This window comes from Sander vitreus, chromosome 6 (assembly GCF_031162955.1).
Source record: "Sander vitreus isolate 19-12246 chromosome 6, sanVit1, whole genome shotgun sequence".
Classification (NCBI taxonomy): Eukaryota; Metazoa; Chordata; class Actinopteri; order Perciformes; family Percidae; genus Sander; species Sander vitreus.
Genome location: NC_135860.1, coordinates 13,554,783 through 13,575,025, shown reverse-complemented (window position 1 = coordinate 13,575,025; position 20,243 = coordinate 13,554,783). Strand labels below are relative to the sequence as shown.

The following is a 20,243-nucleotide window of genomic DNA, read 5'->3' as shown; positions in this document are numbered from 1 at the left end:
CAAATACTTGCGCAATTTAAAATAACAGAGGTTGCAGATTTAGATCATCCACTATTGATTTGGGTTTCATATATGCACAGGGTTTTGATATTCAAATGTTTACATGTTTATGTTGGATGCAGCTGACTGTTGTGCCTGCTGCATTACATCACTTCTGAGCTGTTGCCCTAGGGTCTTCTCCAATCTGATCTTTATTTCCACAGAATGACAGAGCTCATGACATCATAGGTCACTTCTTGGGTGCCTTGACTGAGATTAAATCAGATTAAGTATTAGTAAACACACACTGTGCTCTGTCTCTCTCTGTCTCTCTCTGTCTCTCTCTCTCTCTCTCTCTCTCTCTCTCTCTCTCTCTCTCTCTCTCTCTCTCTCTCTCTCTCTCTCTCCTTAATAAAACTCTTCATCAAATCTTAGCATCAGTATTTATCAATACAAATTAAATATTTTTTCATTATATAACAGTCAGATGCAACCTTCTTTTTTTGTCATCAGTGTTACAGTAATCTTACATGACATGAACTGTAGCCTGACATTTAAAAATGCACAGACAACACAAATAAAAGGTTAATGAGGTATTTTGTATTAGCCCATGAAGGGAAAGTAATGGATGAGGCACTAACGCTATAATCAACAATACACTAGAGATATAAAATAACTATTTTTACAATAATCATTGTAATACACATCTAAACTGTAATTTATCATTGATGAATCAGGATGTTGTGAAAGGTCACTCTGGAAGTCCGGAGAGGCGCGTGGTTGAATGGGGACAGATAGCATCGCAACGTGAGCGCGCTCATCAACCACCTCTAGGGCTCGCGGACAGTTGACAGGACCGATAGCTTAGGGACAGCTCGCACACGCTTTTTAATCAGTGCTTTCTTTCTTTTTGTAATTAACCAACCGTTAAGGAACTGAAAGTAAACTGACGTCGTCACATCGCGCTGAATTAACGGGGGGAACATGTCAACGGCCGGTAAGTGCTGACTGAATTTAACTGCGCACGAAGTTGTCAAAACACTACTTTTGGATATCATTTGTTTTTAAATTATTATTATTATTATTATTATTATTATTATTATTATTATTATTATTATTATTATTATTATTATTATGTCGATGTTATATGGCGTTGCAACCTGTTAACCTCAGGGGAATTTAAAAGCATGAACTTGTAGTCTACATTTTATTCTGAAAAGCATCAGACAGAGGTGATGCAGTTTAAAAAATGTAGGTATTTAGCACATCAGTGACACTATGGAAATTCCAACTGTTAGTTCTGAATTTTGTAGCGTTGCTGTTGACCTCAAATAGGATTTGGAAATAGGATATTATTCTATAGCTACATAGGCCTATACAAGAATGCTCCTTAACCAAAAGGATGCTCCAACATTTTTTTTCTCCATTTTACTGTAGGCATATGATTGGAAATATTCAGTATTGCATTAATGTTTGGCTAATTTGACCTGACTTGTGCTGTGCAGGAGTGGAAGATGAATAAAAAATGAATACAATAAAAGATGTTACAGTTGGGGGAACAGTGAAGCACTGACAGAGAGAGACCTGAGCAGATGAAATGGCCAGAGAGCTCAGTGTGCTCTGATTATTTACATTTTAATCCTTTTTTGGTTTTGTGAATTGTGAGAACTGACATGTATTTTGAAACAGGTTTTAAAATGATGTAATGCTTCTGAAAAACTGAGAGACAAACCGCTTTGAAATACATGCATAGTGCACATGTATAGTTATTTTCTAAGGATGCTCTTTCACAGTTTCTTTGCAAAATGTGCAGTAGATGGTACCCGCAGGCACATTTAAATCAAGTAGCAAGCCATTGCTGTCGGGTTTTCAGGGAAGCACATGGAGTAAAGAGGACAGACAAAAGTACAGTACCCGGTGCATAAAACCACTTAGGCAAGGAGACAACCTAGGGCTTTATGCAATGCTCCTAAATTAACCCCTGAGCTTAGGGAAATATTTTGCATAAGGGACAAGTTTGAAACTTAAGGTAGTTTATGCAACCAGGCACAGGACTATAAGATGGCTATAAGCACTTTTTCCTCCAGCTGATTCTCTTTTAAAAGGCGCTCATGGTTCTATTTTGTAAAACTTTTGTAAATCAAGCCTCAGCCAACACAACAGGCTACATTTATTCATGTTGATAATTTTAAGGTAACCATAATTCAAAAATAACTTATTTTAACCAATGCATAGCATCCAGGGCAGTTAGCAAGTACATGTTATAGCTAATGATGTGAAAGAATACTTGAACAATTTAGTGTTGCACTACTTCCATAAAGTTATGGGACATGGGAGTGACGGATAAAAAAAAATCAATGACACAGAGGCCAAGGTATCTTGCTTTTAGTCCCTATTAAGGGTCAAGCTCAAAAAATCCTGGATACACCTCCTATAGCATACCCTATAGAATATTTTGCTGGACCCTCCCTGCTTGGTAAACACCCACGTCCTTCAAACATCATGCCCCATTTTGTTTGTAGTCTCTTGGTTTTTTTATTATTTTTTATTCCATAAGTAGATTATATTGCATAGGGCAAAGAGCCCTTTTATGTTTTTTTTTTTTTGTTTTCCAGTCAAGCCACTTTAACTTAGGATTTTGAAAAGAGGTGAGATAAATAATATGACTGTATATAATATTTCTTTTTGTGATACAATCTTAAAAACCAACATTGCAATTTGACTGCAGCATGGTTGTGTCCTTTCACTCCAGACATTTTACAGTAACTGCTCTGATTCCTGCATGTGGCATTTTTCCAATTTATGACTACTGTTATCATGGGCAATATATCTGATACTAACACCATAGTGTACTCTGTAATTTACATCCCTTGTTTGTGCTACATTTCAAATGGAAATATATCTAAATTGAATCACTCAGTTGTGCTATTCTTAGGCAGATTGGGTGAAAGCAGCTGATGCAGTCACGATACTGTATGTCATGGACCTGTGCAGTGGTGAGCTCTCTGGGGACTGGTGAGCTTGCAGTAGCAGGGGGCACCATGAATTTTGGATTTTGTCCTGAAAGTTTACACCAACTAGAAAAATAGAAAACAACACTCCATTTAATACAATCTAATGCAACAATGCAGGCCCGTAGGCAGAAGGGGTTCGGGTGGTTTGAACAACACCCCCCCGATCCACAGTATAGTGACAGATGATAATCAGTTCGTCCACCTTTACAACCCCTCATCATTCTGCACATTTTTATTTCCCCCCTTCTTTTCTTTTCTGTGTGTGTGTGTGTGTGTGTGTGTGTGTGTGTGTGTGTGTACACTATATTTTCAGTGCATCAACATTTTCACCATAATTAAGTTTTTCAACCTCATAATTACAAAATGAGGGAAAACTGCAAAAAGGTCCACTTTTTGGAAAAAAAGAACACCCCTTCCACTAGGGTGGCTAAGAGTCAGTAATAAATGCTACCTTAGAGAAAATTACAATTTGTAATTAATAGTTGAGGTGTAAGGAGAAAGCTGCAAAAAGTAATAAAGTTTTGTCTAATTTATATAGTCTAATTAGTCTTGATTGTGTGCTTCTTAATGTTCTATTTTCTTGATTCGAAAATAGTTGTGCAGAGTTTTAACCAGCACATTGCAACCTGCACCGTCTTAACTCCCCAGATTAATTTTTGGTCGTCCTCACACAATGACCTTGATTACTGCACACAGCTGAGGGAGGGACGGCAGCGGAAAAGTTTCAATTAGATGGAATGAGGCCCGGTGCCAAGATGACTCCACACTTGTGCATATTATTAGATGTTTTTTTATAAGTGTGTGTGTGTGTGTGTGTGTGTGTGTGTGTGTGTGTGTGTGTGTGTGTGTGTGTGTGTTGTTCATCAGTGAATTTAACTATAGATTGTGTAACTAATTTAACTAACCAACCCTAACCAAACACAATCAAGGTCTGTTTTTTCTTGGGCATTGTGTTTAAAATTATAACGCTCTTTGTTTCTTGACATACATTTCCAATTCATCTACACTTTTGTGTTAATTATAATTAAGACTACTTACTAACACACTTGGACGAAAAAAAATCTAATTCAATCTGATGGAATATTTGTGTTAAACAAGTTGTTTCTGCAAGTTGATTTCCATTCTATGGTACATCAAACTGAAACCAGTGGCTGGCTGGAATGTGATAAAATTATTTAACTGTCTATAAATCTATGCAGTTCGTAGTAAATGAGCTAAAACATGCACAACACCATTATGGTTCTTTCAACTTCAAACTTTTTAAAGATATATAAATGTGCATGTGTTTTAAATATTAAGCAACACCATCAGTAAAATGTCACCTAATGTTTAGTTATGACGTAACATCCATTACTGGTTGGTGCTCTGGTGCTGGAACTATCATCTGCAGCTCCTGCAATGTATTAATGATGCCACCAGATCAACACTCACCAGAACTGTATTGATTGGTAAAAGGTCACTGCAGTTTTGTAATGTCACTGGGCATTTGTTTTATATGCACAGCTATTTGCAGCTATTTGCAGCTGTTGCAGTAGCCCCTTTGTGCACATAAAACATGATTAAAATCTGCCTTGTAAAGTGAAGTTTAATAGAATAATTATGGCTGAAATAAAAGATGTAGAAAAAAGGCTCAGATAGAGAGCCGTGTGACACAGAGAGATCCCGTCTGTGCCCTGGTTTCTAACCCCCACTGATCAATAACAAGTATTGATGTCTTCACATTTGCATTGTGACATCACAATGTAGAGGGTCACTTTTGGTGGTTTTATATTGTACAGTACATTGTGTCCACAGTGTTGATTAAACTCCCCATCATGAAACCATCCAACCAAATTTAATGATGCATGAAATAAGCCATGCAACATTATCTTGTGTACATTGTTTTACTAAAACTGTTGTTTTTAGAACAAAAAAACTGGAAATAGGACAGTTCACATGTGACACAGGAGGTAAGGAGAATGACAAACTGAAGAACATACTTATTCAGTGCATTTTTCAATGACACCGAAATCATATTCCCTGCAAATCTAATCTGGCCACATAACACCTTAATATGGTCAGATAATCTGGATAGAAAGAGGACAGGGGAGGGAGAGAATACATGGTGAGAGATCCACAATGAAAAAAGACAGGTGGTGAAAGTGGATAGCTGTGGTCTTGCAGGAGAATTCTGAATGTGATCGTCAAGGTAGATGTTTTTTGCTTTAAAGTTTTTGGTCAATGTAATACTTATTGTTAATTCAAACCAGTGAGAATTGTAATACATTTAGAATGGCTTCAACAACGTTGTCTGTGCAGTCCCCTACAGCTGATTGTTGTCAGTTTTGCGCAAACATCAGTGGCAATTTAAAAATAATCACAAACCCTGGGATTATAAAGCACATTAGCTGGTTTATGTTTTCAGCAGTTGTTGGGTTATCATTTTGCCAATGAGTGCTGCCCAGTCAGTGCTTTATGTGCATTTGCTATGGAACCATTATCTGCTGCTAGACAACTAAACATTGATGCAGGAATAATTTCATATTCTGCATAAGATTTTAGTTTATGCAGATGATGTGATTCAATTTATTTAGATTCTCCTAAGTAATCAACTCCAAATTAATAGTTAGTTATGAGTATGGCATTTTGGAGGTACAAAAGATCACAAATGGTAACCTCAGCTATCTCCCAATCATTTTGCTGGCCCCCGATAGGCTTTAAGTAATTAGTTATAACTTGTGCAGGAGAAACTTTGCTCCTTTTCGTCAAGCTATTAAAAACAACCTACTATGTCTTATAGTCAGTCACTGTCTGTTAATGTATACTGTTGTTTATACTTTTAATGTGTGCTGTATCACTTTCAAATGCTTCTGGTATTTAAATTGTGGCATAAACAGGGTCATAGGTCAAGATTCAGGTAGTTTACCTTCTGCAGTAGGTGGCATATATTTTCTCAACAGTTTGCAGCTACAAAAGATATAGAATGGTTTCAAAGCTGCAATTTAGTTATTTATTATTTTCATTTTAAATTTATCTGCAGATTATTTTTTTGATCAATCAGTTGATTATTAGGTCTACAAAACAGTCCAAAATCCAAAGAAAAAAAATGACGAGGAAAAGCAGCAAATTCTTACATTTAAGGAGATGGAACTATATAGAGAACATTTAAATTTCAATCATACATAATAGTTCTCTAGAGTGGTTTATTAATGACACTAGCTCTACCTGGTTAATTGTGAAAATCAATGAAAATCCCAATATGGTAAATGTATGCTAAATCTCATGCAAATGAATAACCTGTAACTAGTGTCAGAGGTAAATTAAGTTTAGTTAAAGGACCCATAAACATTAGAAGTCCCATCACATGTTTCAGCCTTTATCATATAAGGCACGACTGCAGATCAGATGCTGCTCTAAGGGGTCCTGACAGTGTGAAGCAACAGCTTCACGTACACAGTTTTGCCAGACACCCCTGCATGTTCTTATATGAGAAGTTATTTGAGACATTTGCCACCTCACAAGGCTATGGCTAGCCAACACAAGGACACGTATACTCTCACATTGCCCACACACACACACACACACACGCACACACACACACATACACACACACACTTCCCTCATCACCTCCTCCAGCTACTGTCGTCAGTTGTCCGGCGACACTTCAAGCCAATCATAGAGATAGCAGACCTGAGAGTGTATTCATTTGGTGGTGTTGGCATGAGCTACAGTAGAGGCCTCAAGGTCAGGACCTATCTCCTCATACATTTGTTCATTAACTGAACATTGAGCAACACGCGCCTGGAAATGTCTGTCTTTATTAATTTGTGGAAATTAAGACCTTAAAAGACCACGTTTTAGTTTGAGCTCATTTCCAATAATGTTACAACATTTATGATTTCTTGTCTAGTTAATAAACAACCTTGATACAGTTTCACAAATGTTACTACATAGTAGTTAATTTATTATATTCATACATGTTTGGTTGAACCTATTAAATCCTGGACTGGTCTGCATGCTTTTAGAGTAGAGGCAGTAGTGATGAGAGGATAACAGATGGATCTAAGAAAGATGACTTATAGAAAGTTTTATAGCTGTTTAATGCATGGAGTCAGTAATTTCCCCTCTTTTTGTTGTGTAAATTACACTGGCCAAAAGGATGCTCTACATTGTTTATTTGTGGCACATGTTATGTCTCAGATTCTAGTGAAAGTATTGATTAGTTCCAACTCAATCAAGGTGAACACTATATTGCATTATATTTGTTGAGGGATACATTTGTTAGATTCAGTGCCGTATACTGCTTTTTTCTATATTATCCCAAATCCTGTAAATGCCATAACATATCCTGTGTGTGTTTTATAGATATTCTTGCTACCTTTATAACAGTAGTGGCTCTTACGTAACTCCTAAGGGGATTTGCAAAACCGTCTGTGAGATTACCAAAGTCACGAGCGCAGTTGTAATCCACAGCATATCGCCATCTCCACCGCAAGACATATTACCTCTTCACTCCCAATCAACCCAGAGTCCCAGTTTATCTCAGTCCTTCATCTGAGCTACAATCCCAGTCTCAACCTTTTCCCAAGAAAATCCCCTCCAATTCTTCCAGTCTATTGTCTTTAATCCACTGTTGCTTACTTATCAACAATTAATCACCCTGTACCACTTGGTTTCCTGACCCAAAATGCCCTGCAGTTCAGTACTTTATGGTAACTGACCAGTCCTCCCTATAAAGTTCTACTCTATATCCATCAATACATTGAAATATGTTGTGATGAATTTCAGCTGCCCTTCAGAATGCCCATTTTTTTACAGATTTTTGTCCTTAAGGAACAGAAATGATTTTCAGAAGATACATGGAAACAAATGACAAATGAAAAGACAAATGGAAAATGACGAAATTCTCTCTGTTTCCCTTTACAGGCTCCATTATTCCACAGGTACATCTGGGTAAAGTTTTTCCCTTTGCTGTGATAGAGTTTGGTTCTTCAAGTTAAGACTTTCTAAAGGAAAAGCTCCACAATATTTGACCGATTAAATAATCCAGTAACAATCCAAGGACTGCATGAGAGAAACCTAAGAGGACCACTACAAACAGTAGGTTTTGGATCACCATACATTTAGATATTTATCAGATTTTAATTGATATGAAATGTGATTATATATGCATTGATTTTAAGAGCGAAAGGTCTCTTTTGAGACAAGAAGATAACTACTGAATCATCTGTTTCAGCACAGTTAATGTAATTTCTACCTTGCCTTTAATTGTCATCCTCTTTGTTCTCTTTTTCTTTTTTTAAGACTGTCAGTGTGTTAAACAAGAAGTTCCTAAAGAAAAGGGATACAAAACAGACAATCGACATCTCAGTAAAGAGAACGGAAAAACCAGCAGACTCTTTCCTTGAATTTCCACCAAAGTCCAATGCTTTTACTGAACATGTGTCATAAAGGGAGGTCAACACATAAGCGAAGATGAACCCTTATGTCACTTCACACTTCAGGAGAGATCTCTTTCCCCATTTCCATTTGTTGTAGATTTTTGTCTAACCTGCTGTTACTGTTTGAATGAAATAGCATTGTCTATATTTGTGCAGCTAAAGCAGTAGCTCATGTCTATCGTTTTCAGTTTCTTTGTACTCACCACAGTGCAGGGTTACGGTTGAGGGTTTGATTCTGTGTACTGTTCTAAAGAGGATGTGGATACTCAGTATACTTGTCAGGATTCAGTAGAAGAGTTCTCTGGAAATGGTTGGGCAAGGTAAATATTAACTACAAGCTTTTCATTTCCAGATATATTTGCACATTTCTCTTTTGCTTTATTTAAGCCTTTGTCAGTTTTTAAGAAGTATTTTTATATATTAACTTTGAATGCTTTTTAGATGATGCACTTCAAAGTTACTCATGCATTCTTTTCGCGTTGCATCTGCATGTATTATTCTTCCATTTTGTTTGTGGAAACTCTGATGTTCAGGTAGCCCTTTGTGATCTGGTTCAAACTGAGATGATGAGTAATAGACTACAATCCACAAACCCAGTTATGCTCTCAGCCACTTTAGTTCTCAGCCCTTCTCAGCTCTTCTCTTTCTGTGGCATACACCTGATCTATCTACTTTGGCGCCCGACCACCAGAAAAATATAGAAAACTTCCTCAGGTGACCTGTGTACTTACCTTTTCCCTACATATAAATCTTCCACTCAAAGTTTAAAATACAAGTGGTGTTGGAGATAGATCAAAGTAAACTCTCTGTTGTTTTTTTCCCTTCTTATCTTTTGTCAGGCATAGGCGATTTCTCAGCCGTAATGCTGAGCTGTAATGAGGTATGTCTGCTCTGAGAGACTAACTGTTGCATGTGATTGCTAACAGCCGTGTAGTTCAGGTCAATATTGTTCACACAACAGTCAGTAAAACAAGTCTTCACCAAATTGACAATGGCTGCTAAACAGATGTGCAGACCCTTAGAAAGAAAATGTGAAATTGTTAAAGAAGTGACATGATTGAACAGGAAATGGCAAACAAAACATGGTTCTTTCAGTTGGGACCCTTTTGTTGGGCAAAGGTGACATTTCCTTGACAACTGCTATTTAACACTTAACTGTGTGTACTATATTCAGTGCTTTATCCAAGACATATTGGCACTGAATTATGAAAGATGAATGATGACTGTTTGATGAACTGAATGTACTGTGCTCTTTGTTTCCACATGCCCATACCAAGGGGTTGTGACACTGGAGAGATCTTTGATTGTAAGAATTGGCATGTTTTTTTTTCTTTTTTAATTGCATGTTGGAAATGTTTTTATCATATTGTCCCATTTTAAGTTCAACTCTTGTCACAATATTATAAAAGGTACAGTACCCTGTAACGAGCTCTACATCCTTTACATGTTTCCATCTCCATCCTCCTCCTCCATTGCATTATCAGTTTATAGCTTTTATCAATTGATGCCTGCTTGAGGCTTCCCTTTTATTTGTTTGGAACTGAACAGAACCAATCCTGCATGCTTTTGTGATGTCTGAGGTCCAACCAGCCCTGTCACTCCTTGTCAAAAGAGTTCTTGCAAACTAGGGGTCACAGAAATAGACTCCTTGGGCTGCTGCTGACATCCTTGTTTTCCGCTCACCTCACTCAGTGATGATTTTTATTGGTTGTTAATGAGTGCACCTGAGGATCTACTTTAAGAAAGCCCACTTTGTTTGCTGAGGGATCTACCACTGAAAAGATAGACTCTACTGGGAAAAGTAAGTGACTGATCAATGGCCTTCGAGGGAATTATCCTCTGGTTACTATTGGCCACTATGGACTTGCAATTATCTCTTCAATAAGGACTGAAAGACTGACTATGTTGTTAGCATCAAACATTTAATTGACTATCAAGGTGCTTAATTGCCTCATCAACATTTGAATCCAGGCTCACTGAGGAATACAGTGTTATTGTAAACCATAAGAGAGAGGAGACTTTTTGTTTTTTATTGTTTTGGATTGTACATGATGGGAGCGGCACGTGTGAAACGTCGTTTCAGTGCTGTGGTGGACGGGCCAGTGGAGGAGGAGGAGGTCATGAGGCTGGCACAGAGTGCTGCTGACACGGCTAGGGCAGGGGGGAGTCCAATGGGGTCAGGGACCCCAACCAGCACCTCCCCGACCCATGCCCTGAACGGCAAAACTCTACCTCTCCAGAGTAACACCAACAATGCACGGAGGCAGAGTGCCATTGGAGTTGGGGGAGACACAGGAGGAGGCGGGGTGAGAGCAGGAGGAATGTGCTCAGGACTAAGGAGTGAAAGAGGCGGTAGTGTAGGAGGAAGAGGAAAAGGCCGTTCATCCTCGGACCAGAATTCACTCTCTTCCCCCTCCACTACCAACCGCCGGCGCACCAGGTGCTCAAGCCGCCGGCCCCGACAACGCTTTGTGGGCAAGGACGGACGCTGCAACGTCACCTTCGTCAACATAAGCGAAAGGGGCCAGCGCTACCTTAACGACCTCTTCACCACCTGTGTGGACATCCGCTGGCGCTGGATGCTGATCATCTTCACCCTCTCCTTCCTTCTCTCCTGGCTGCTCTTTGGATTTGCCTTCTGGCTCATTGCCTCCATGCATGGGGACCTCTCCATTCGGCTTACCCCCAGCTCAGGTTCCTCTCCGGGATCAGGAGAGGCCGGGTCTGGAGGAGAGTCTGATAGAGAGGCAGTGGTTGAGGAGCCGTGCTTCCTCCAGGTGAACAGCTTCATGGCAGCCTTTCTATTCTCCTTGGAGACGCAGACATCCATAGGTTATGGCTTCAGAAGCGTGACCGAAGAATGTCCCCTGGCGGTGATGGCGGTCATTTTGCAGTGCATTGTGGGCTGCATCATTGACGCCTTCATCATCGGGGCAGTCATGGCCAAGATTGCCAAGCCCAAGAAGCGCAACGAGACACTGGTGTTCTCTGACACAGCTGTGGTGGCGCTGAGGGACGGGAAACTCTGTATGATGTGGAGGGTCGGAAACCTACGCAAGAGCCACCTGGTAGAGGCACATGTTCGAGCACAGCTACTAAAGGTAAGTGGTGGGAGATGGATAATTGCCACGGTGAAAAAGGTCAGAAAGTTTGGCAATGATAAAAGAGAAAAGCCTTTCAATTTTTTAGAAAGAGTTGATTGGATGGTAAAACAGAAAAGCCAAAGTAAACAACTGTATCAAAAAACAGAAGTTGCAACTGTGAGAGATAGCGGTAGAGGAAAAAAGGTTGCAGTAGAGAGAAAGAGGAAGCACTGAGACCATCTGGCCTGTATTCTGTGGACCGTAGTTAATGAGAGCTTGTTTTATTTTCCCTCAGGGGTTAGGAAGATTTACCATGGATTAACTTGCCTGCAATTCTTTAACTGAGAACCATTGTCCTTCATTGTCTCATTTTCCCAGGCAGTATGTGTGCTCTATGTGGGTTAGGTTATTGTACTGTATGTAAGTTTAGGTTTACCTTTCTGCCTGGCCTTATGTGGTTAGTTTTAAACATATTTCCTATTTTTGTGAATGTTTTGTCTTCTGTGTTGTGTGTGTACACGTATGTATGCTGCCAAAGTTGTCCGGAGGGTCAAAATCTGTGGAAAATTGGGGCTACAGCATAGACAATTTGATCTCTTTTCATAGGATGACCATGTCAAAGTTCAGACAGGCAGATGGGATTAAGTTAGCAAGGATAAAAAAATTATGTTCCATAATAAGGGTTGGGTGAGTGATAAGCCTATGCACGAGTGGTATGACTATAGACTCGCATAGTCAAATTCATCTGAATATAATAACCAAATACTAAGCTTCTGGGTCAGGGTAAGAAATGCAATTTCTAAAACTGACCTTAGGAAATGGCGTCAATTGTATGTGTGTTGCATTTTATAGCCAGAATTACAGTTTAATTTTACTTTACTTTGATTATGTCCCGCCTGCCTTTGGCTGATGTTTGTTTCATATTGTAAATCGTTTATTGTCTCCATTTAATATTTTCCCACGCACCATCTAATGTGGAAAGTTTAATGTATCAAATTGTGATTTTATTTTACTCTCTATTCCCAACTACAGCCAAGGGTGACAGAAGAGGGAGAGTTCCTCCCCCTGGACAATATGGACATCAACGTGGGTTTTGACACTGGCACTGACCGCATCTTCTTGGTCTCGCCAGTGACAATTGTCCACGAGATCAACGACGAGTCACCTTTCTTTGAGATTGACCGAAAGACCCTGGAGAATGACTCTGAATTGGAGGTGGTGGTCATACTCGAGGGCATGGTGGAGGCCACAGCTATGACCACACAGTGCCGTAGCTCCTATCTGGCTTCTGAAATCCTCTGGGGACACAGATTCGAACCAGTGCTCTTCGAGAGGAAAGACTGCTACCAGGTCAGAAAGGAAGGATGGAGATATATAGGAAAAATATAGATCCTTACCTTCCCTTAATGTTATGTCTTAAGTGGTATATGTAGCAATGTGGCTCTAGAGATGGCAATGTTGGTCAGTTGGTCCACTATCACCTATACTCTGGTGATCCCCTGACTTGTCATCTAGCGCCATCAACAGGTCAAAATTTGAACGTCCAGTACTTTGGTTTTTGACCAAACACCTGCAAAACTGACATTCCCATCAGCCTCAGTTGTATTGACTTATTGTTTAGTGCTAATTAGCAAATGTTAGCATGCTAACACACTACACTAAGACAGTAAACGTGGTAAACATTAACCTGCTAAACATCGGCATGTTAGCATTGCTATTTTGAGCATGTTAGCATGCTAATAATGTTAAGCAGGGGTTAAAGGGGGAACCCAAAATTTAACACATTAAAGTTTGTTACTGCTTCAAAGTCTCTATGCATTACACATCACTTAAAGAAAACTCACTTTTAAAGCTGGTTCACCTGTTACCCAAATTAATTAATTTTTCCACAACACTGGTGAAGAACCAGGAGCAATTGCCAGGAGTTGAGCAATTATTTAAACAGAGTCCGACGCAGTCACTCCACATAAAACTCACCAGGGCTACATTCACCTCTAGCTAACTTCACAGAGAACAATTGAGGCAAATCACATCACCAATCTGTTTTAACCAAATGTTCTATGTCTAGCTCAGCTGAAAACACATTACCGTGTCATTCACTACCGAGCTGGTTTGTAAGGCCAGCTACACACTGCCTGCGTGGCGTGAGCGTGGCGTTTCTGTTGCGTGTCAGCTGCGTGGCGGCTGCGTGGATTTTGCTATGTCTTTACACACCAGAAACGTGTCTGACGCGGCGCTGCTGCTGCTAGCCTTGTCTGTACACATGTCTGTTTCCCGTTGATGAAATGAAATACCATGTTAAACATAAATATATACTGATTTGATTACAGCAAAGACAACGCCGGCAGTATTGACAGCAAAATAGACTACAGAATACTTATGCTGACTTACTGTGCCAAATATCGCATGTTACAGCCCTGTCATGTTTATGTTTATTTTATTGAAGCTGAGCCTTACTGTGACAGTTCTGATTTGCACATGTATTATTTGTTGTAGTGTGATTATTTTCTGAAAATTAATAAACACACTTGTTTACAGAATATTTCGTTCTGTATTGACAGGTGCAATTTTAGAATTTTTTTTTATTTTTTTATTACATTTATAACTGCATTTATATCAAAACCTAGAGACTGTGAAACATCAACATGTCATTTATTAATATGTATTTGTGTCAAAATGACATATAAACATCTTTTCCTATTGTATTTTGCCTGGAAACGCTTCCAACACGCTTGCGTGTCGTGTGAAAAATAAGCGTTGGTTCTATTTCTAGCATGCACGCATTTTTGCCGTGGCTCGAGCCACGCCTGAGACATGTGTGTCACACAGGCAGTGTGTAAGCTCTAACCTGTTAACATGGGAGCCGAAATATAAACGGACACGCCACGCAGCTGACACGCTCACGCGACGCAGCCAGTGTGTAGCCGGCCTAACTGGTAGGCTACCGACAATGTGATCTTCACCTTTTCAACTGACTACCAGTTTCGCTAATACGCGATTGTCCTGCTATTATAACAGACGTGAACAGACACTTGCCTCGTTCATGGACTCACTGCTCACAGAGCCACAAGTGTTGCTATAGTCTCTTGTCTTGTCATCTTACAATAAAAATGTGTATTTAAAAAATTCTCGTCTACTGCCCTTTTTCCAGGTGGACTACTCATTCTTCCATCAGACATATAAAATCCCGAACACACCTTCATGCAGCGCTAAGGAGCTGGCCGAGCAGAAGTACATTCACAGCTCACGCTCGTCATTCTGCTATGAGAACGAAGTCGCTCTGCAGCTTGTCTCCCCTGACGATGAGCCTGGCCCAGACCCTGAGTGTCCCTCCCCACCGACCCGAAGGCAATCCCTGGCTGAACATCTCCACTACAATTAAACCTGTTGGATAGGAGGCCTTAAAGGAAAAGCGATAGGAAGTTGACCCAGAGGTTTTAGAGAGAGAGGGTTAAACTGGTAGAAAGAGAGACCGGATTCAAAGTTGTTAGGGCCAGTGTCAGGATAAAGGATAGGAGGCAACATTGTTTACAGTGATTGGACAGGAAACAAAGTCCAAAATAGGAGCAAGTCAAGAGATTCATTACAACTTTTACAAGTTTGCAAGATTTAGATAAGTCAGTATTTTAGGGAGAAGGGTTACTACACTGGCTTAGTTGTCCGATTGGTCCTGGCAATCTTTTAGGATCATTGAAAACTTGTCTGCTAAGTCTCACATCTGGCCCGGCACTACCACAACACACCCATCTGGCTCTAATGCCTGACTGGCAGAATATACAGCAGCACCCCATGGTGGCTCTACCATGCAACTGCACTTCCAGTTTTATGATCTATTTGAGGTGGCTTCTGTATGAAATGAATGGTAGTGTACCTTCTGAAGTACAACTCAGGAATGTATTCCACTATGATGCTGAATTATCATTTAATGTTTTTTTTTCCTATGGTAAGTATGGATAGTTCACATTTTGTGATACTCTGAGGTTGGTGGGGGGTGTTGAGGATGTAGTTGAGTATTAGGCTAGGCTACTTATAGAGCCAAAGCAGAGCAACAGTAGCATGGAGAAACAGCTGAAAACTAGCAGCGATTTTGAGCAGTTTCTTTTCCATGTTATGTTATGTATGTTGTTTGTTTTGGGGCTTTATTATGTCCTGCATAAAAAATGTTCACTGATTGTAACATTTGCTTTATTTAATCATTTTGTGTTGAGTTGAATGCCATGTGGCGAGGTCAGAGTAAGCATTGTAGTGTTAGATACACAATGACAGATGATGTTGTCTGTGTCCAGACTAGTTAAATACTATACATTATTTCTTGCACTACTATCTACATTATCTTCTCATGTCCTGTATTGCTAAAATCAACCACACTGTATTGTTTTACTCCATTACTTTTGGATTGTAGTAGTTAGCGACTGAACTATGACATTATAATCTTTTAAGCGTCTTGGCACTTGGAAGACCCTTGATGGTTCGGACTAAATCCAACTTTAAAGGGGTTGCTCTCATCTGCTCTGTAAATGCACAGGAGGCCTAAAGTCACGTCCAACATCACTAGAACATTACTGAACTGAGTAGGAGAGATGTTGTGATGGTGGTGACGATGGTTTGCTGTTTCTGCATCTCTGAGAATAAAACATCTGTCTAACATCTGCACAAATGGATGAGGATTGAACTGGAAACTACACCCCATTCATAGAAAATGATACTGTATTTTTGTGCCCATAAAATCATGTTTCATGGTACTATGTTCTAATGTGCTACAGTTGGTTTCTCTCACAAATTGTGAGATCAGTGTAGTGAGTGGTGCCTTCATAACAAACCAGAGATTTTGCAACTGGCCCTTCATCTTCAGTAGTTAATTTCATGTTTGAAATGTACTTAAAGCCTATTTTTATTGTGTGTATTTTCATACTGCTATTTATGCAAGAGTGTTCATTAAATCACTTTAACATTTGCAGGATGTTGTTCTAAGTAGACAAAAATGTATATACTGTGAATCTGCTCAGTAATTGAGTAGTCTCAATAATAATCTCTAGACCGATAGCTGATGGGTTCCGAGATTGTCTCAATATGAACATGCACTGATAACATAAATAGATTTTTAGCTGTATTGTATTGTAGACTATGTAATAGTTGCTCTTTGTAGTTATATGACAAAGCACTTGGAATGTTCTTGTTTATTTTAGATCCTGTAATGATTTGCAGTAAATCATGCCACCATGAGTATTTAAGTGTTTGATTACAGAAGATGTTGGTAAGGTCACTCAGTGTCAGGAGTGCAACATGATATTAAGTGTTGACCAATAATCAGCCTGTCCAACGCACATCCTGGGAACTTGTTCTGTTTACTTTGCACTAAAGTAGTATATGCAGACTAAATATCACTAATGATGCTTTACAACAGCACAGTTGTTGCTGGATCAGCACACGTTAACCTCAAGGCATCAATCGCAGTGTTTCACTTCAGTTATTGAAAGATTTTTTTGTTTTATGGTTACCCCAGGGCGGGTGAGGTATTGATTGCATATAATCAGTTGCAATTAGTGTTAGTATTAGTGTTTGTGTTTTCCCTTACACTTCTCCTTTATGGCTACATGTTCTATTTATAGGCTGCATGGGTCATGCCGTTCACCCTGCCTCCACTTGTAACTTGAACTTACTGCACCATCACTTTAACCACTATAGCACTGTTTAAGAACCCAAGAAAAAAATAGACAGATGGATTATTTGGTAATTTCACTCCTTAGGATTCGCTTCTCACAGTAAACACATTTTTTTAAATCATATGTATATACATAGTGTAAAATACATAGTATACTGTAATAGATACATTATTATTAATAAATGAGTGACATGAAACCAATAAAAGTTGTTGCTACCTTTCTCAAGTTATTTTTCTAAAGAGAAAGGGAAACCTTTCTGCTCCAACACTGAAATGTAATTTCAGAGATGCCTTAGGCACAGAGCACTTCTAATTGCAACTGAACTGGTTGTAGAGCAAATAAAACATGGGGATTGAATTGCAATTATTGGTTGCTTCTTTATTTATTCTTCTTGTAGCTCACGGGGCAAACCTACTGACCATTTTAGATGGAAAGTGTAATTCATCACTACTCTCATAATCCTTTTTGCATTTACATTGAAGTGCTTTAAGATTTAAACAAAACATTAAAAAAAGGAATGCAGATTATGGATATAATGTCCTCATTCTTACAACTTGCTGCCATAGATTAAGACTGTTAGAAACAAACCAAATGACCAAATCTCGTTTGACCAAACATGTCAACTTTCTTTTTTCTGTGTAATGTCCACAACTCTATATTTTCACTGATAGCCTTGTCTGTCACAGAATACAGTCTGACCATAAACCTTAATCAAACAATTGTGGAAGAATGTTAAAACTGTCTGATGTAAATTAAACACTAAATATCTTGAAATGACTGAATTGTACAACTTTGACAGTTGAAGTTTTGATTTCTTTTTATTGTGTTGTCAAAATGACCTGTAAACTTCTGAAAAGTCTATCACTGCTGATAAATCAGGAGAATAAAACGCCCCTTGTGGAAATAATATTGACCCTAAAATAATCTTTATAACTTGCTATGAAAGAATTACAGGACATATAGCCTGCCATTAAATGGCAAATGATCATTTACACATATAATTCCACTAGTATTCCTAAAAAACTACCTATGGCTTGCAAAAAAAGAATATTATTATTATTATGAAGGCCATTACACAGATTAGACACTTAAAATACTGCTAATTGTATAGTTTAATTTTACTAAATAAATACAATTTAAAAGTTAAGATTCACTTCCTTTAGCTTTATGCAGAACTTTGTTATTTGTGTGTGTGTGTGTGTGTGTGTGTGTGTGTGTGTGTGTGTGTGTGTGTGGAATATATATTTTTAGTTATTTAGTTCACCTATATGGCATATCATAGGCTATTTTATACATTGCTGTAAATATTTACCATAGCCCCACAAGCCTGCATGGTACCTCGGGAACTCGGGTTCAGTCGGATTTTCTGGGATGATCTGAATCACGCGCCTGGAGTCAGATCATTCCAACTATCCCGTCGGTTTTGTTTGGTTGGGGATTCAAACAAATCCGATCCCAGATCTGTGTCTGCGGACACTCGCCGCCACTCAGTGGTAAACAAAGGGCGCGCAAATCTCCCTTCTCTAGCGCGAGAGTGCCGCACAGGCACCTGCTGCAGCGCTCCAGTTGGCTGTTTGACCCGTCAGTCACAGTTAGCCCCGCCTCTTGTCCGTTAGCATTGGTTAATGGCGGAGAGTCTTGTGCTACCGCTAATACCATTCGTCGCCGCACTTGTTTTTTGCCAGTTTTGGGGCGGAAAGTTCTCGTTGTATTCATGAGGCGGGTCTACTGCTCGGTTGTAGATTTTGATTGGAGTTATTTCTCTCTGAGGCTGCACCAAAACTCGTTTCCTTGTATCTGGTTGGTCTCCCAGCAGGAAGTTGCTCTCCTGGGCTGAAGCCGTCGCCTTGCCCTCACTGCTCTCTGTTTTATTCTCATCGAGTAGTGAGTGCGGCTCCACCGAGAGAGCGGTGCAATGATAAAAGCCGCATATGCGGTAGGCTGCTACACACCTATCAGGCAGGAAAATACCCACAAAACAGCCTCACCCCGGTTCTCCTCGCACCACAGCCTTATCCACGACTCAGAGCGGAACCTAAAGGTGAGAGATTTAATTGCCTTTACTCTAATCCAACTCGTAAATAGCCAGTGTAATATCCTGAACGTATCATATTTCAGTGGAACTGGCTAACCCCGCTAGGTTGGTCTAAATGCGGTGGTATAACGCCTAAAAATGAAACGTTGGTTGGACTAGAGGCGTTCATATTGGTTTGATCTTTATGTTCGCTTTCAAAGAGAGACTTCGAGATGACCTGAAGTCTGGTCAAGGAAAACGGTCTGCCTAATGGCCATATTAAAGGGATCTCGACCCATATAATTATAAGGTATTGGCCTTCTGTGATCTTTGTGTCATATATACCTAGCTTTTTTTCTCAGTAAAAATTGCTTGGTTATGTGGCTGCCACATGCATGCGGTTCACAGTCAATTACAGGCTGGGGCCCATGTGATTGTTCATGTCTTATGCTGAAGGCGTGGTTGCCTCTGTGCTGGAGCTACTGATCTGCAGCCGCACTGTAATTATCATCATAGCCAGTGGATTAATAATGTCACATCTCCTCACTGTCTCTGAAGTGCGCATATGTCACAATATCATCACCGATGCAAAGCTGAAGAAAAAAGGCGTCTCCTGCTCCCCCACCCGTTTAACACACGCACAATCACGCGCAGGCACCCACACATTAATCACACACACACACGCACACACACACACACACACACACACACACACACACACACACACACACACACACACACACACACACCCACACCAAAAGACCCCCGCAGTGAATGACCTCAGTTCAGACTCTAAAGGTATTGTCTGTGGGCTGCTGCTCAGTGTTGCTATGGAGGAGAGCAGACAGGTTTTGGCAACTCCAGCTGCTGCAGGACGAGTTTGCTGGTCAGTCCAGCCTGTACTGCGACAACCTGTGTGTGTGTGTGTGTGTGTGTGTGTGTGTGTGTGTGTGTGTGTGTGTGTGTGTGTGTGTGTGTGTGTGTGTGTGTGTGTGTGTGTGTGTGTTTTGAGTGAGACAATGAGAGGGAGAAGACTTTGCTTTAGGGGAATCATTGGCATTGATGGGAAT

General features: G+C 39.8%; 2 protein-coding genes across 9 annotated transcripts in view; both read left to right on the top strand.

The window, feature by feature from the left end:
• Positions 1 to 843: 843 nt before the first annotated feature.
• Positions 844 to 17,724, top strand: kcnj14 (potassium inwardly rectifying channel subfamily J member 14). The gene is made up of 5 exons (XM_078252806.1): positions 844 to 976; positions 7,899 to 8,072; positions 8,277 to 11,514; positions 12,529 to 12,846; positions 14,648 to 17,724. Exons 3-5 carry the CDS (start codon positions 10,462 to 10,464, stop codon positions 14,876 to 14,878), a joined length of 1,602 nt encoding a protein of 533 aa, XP_078108932.1. The 5' UTR covers positions 844 to 976; positions 7,899 to 8,072; positions 8,277 to 10,461; the 3' UTR covers positions 14,879 to 17,724.
• Positions 17,725 to 19,028: 1,304 nt separating this feature from the next.
• myh14 (myosin, heavy chain 14, non-muscle) overlaps positions 19,029 to 20,243 on the top strand; it is a 30,854-nt gene continuing 29,639 nt past the window's right edge. For all 8 annotated transcript variants that reach the window (XM_078252798.1, XM_078252800.1, XM_078252799.1 and 5 more), the window contains exon 1: positions 19,029 to 19,200. The gene's annotated coding sequence lies outside the window, so the exon portion shown is untranslated. The remainder of the gene's footprint in view (positions 19,201 to 20,243) is intronic.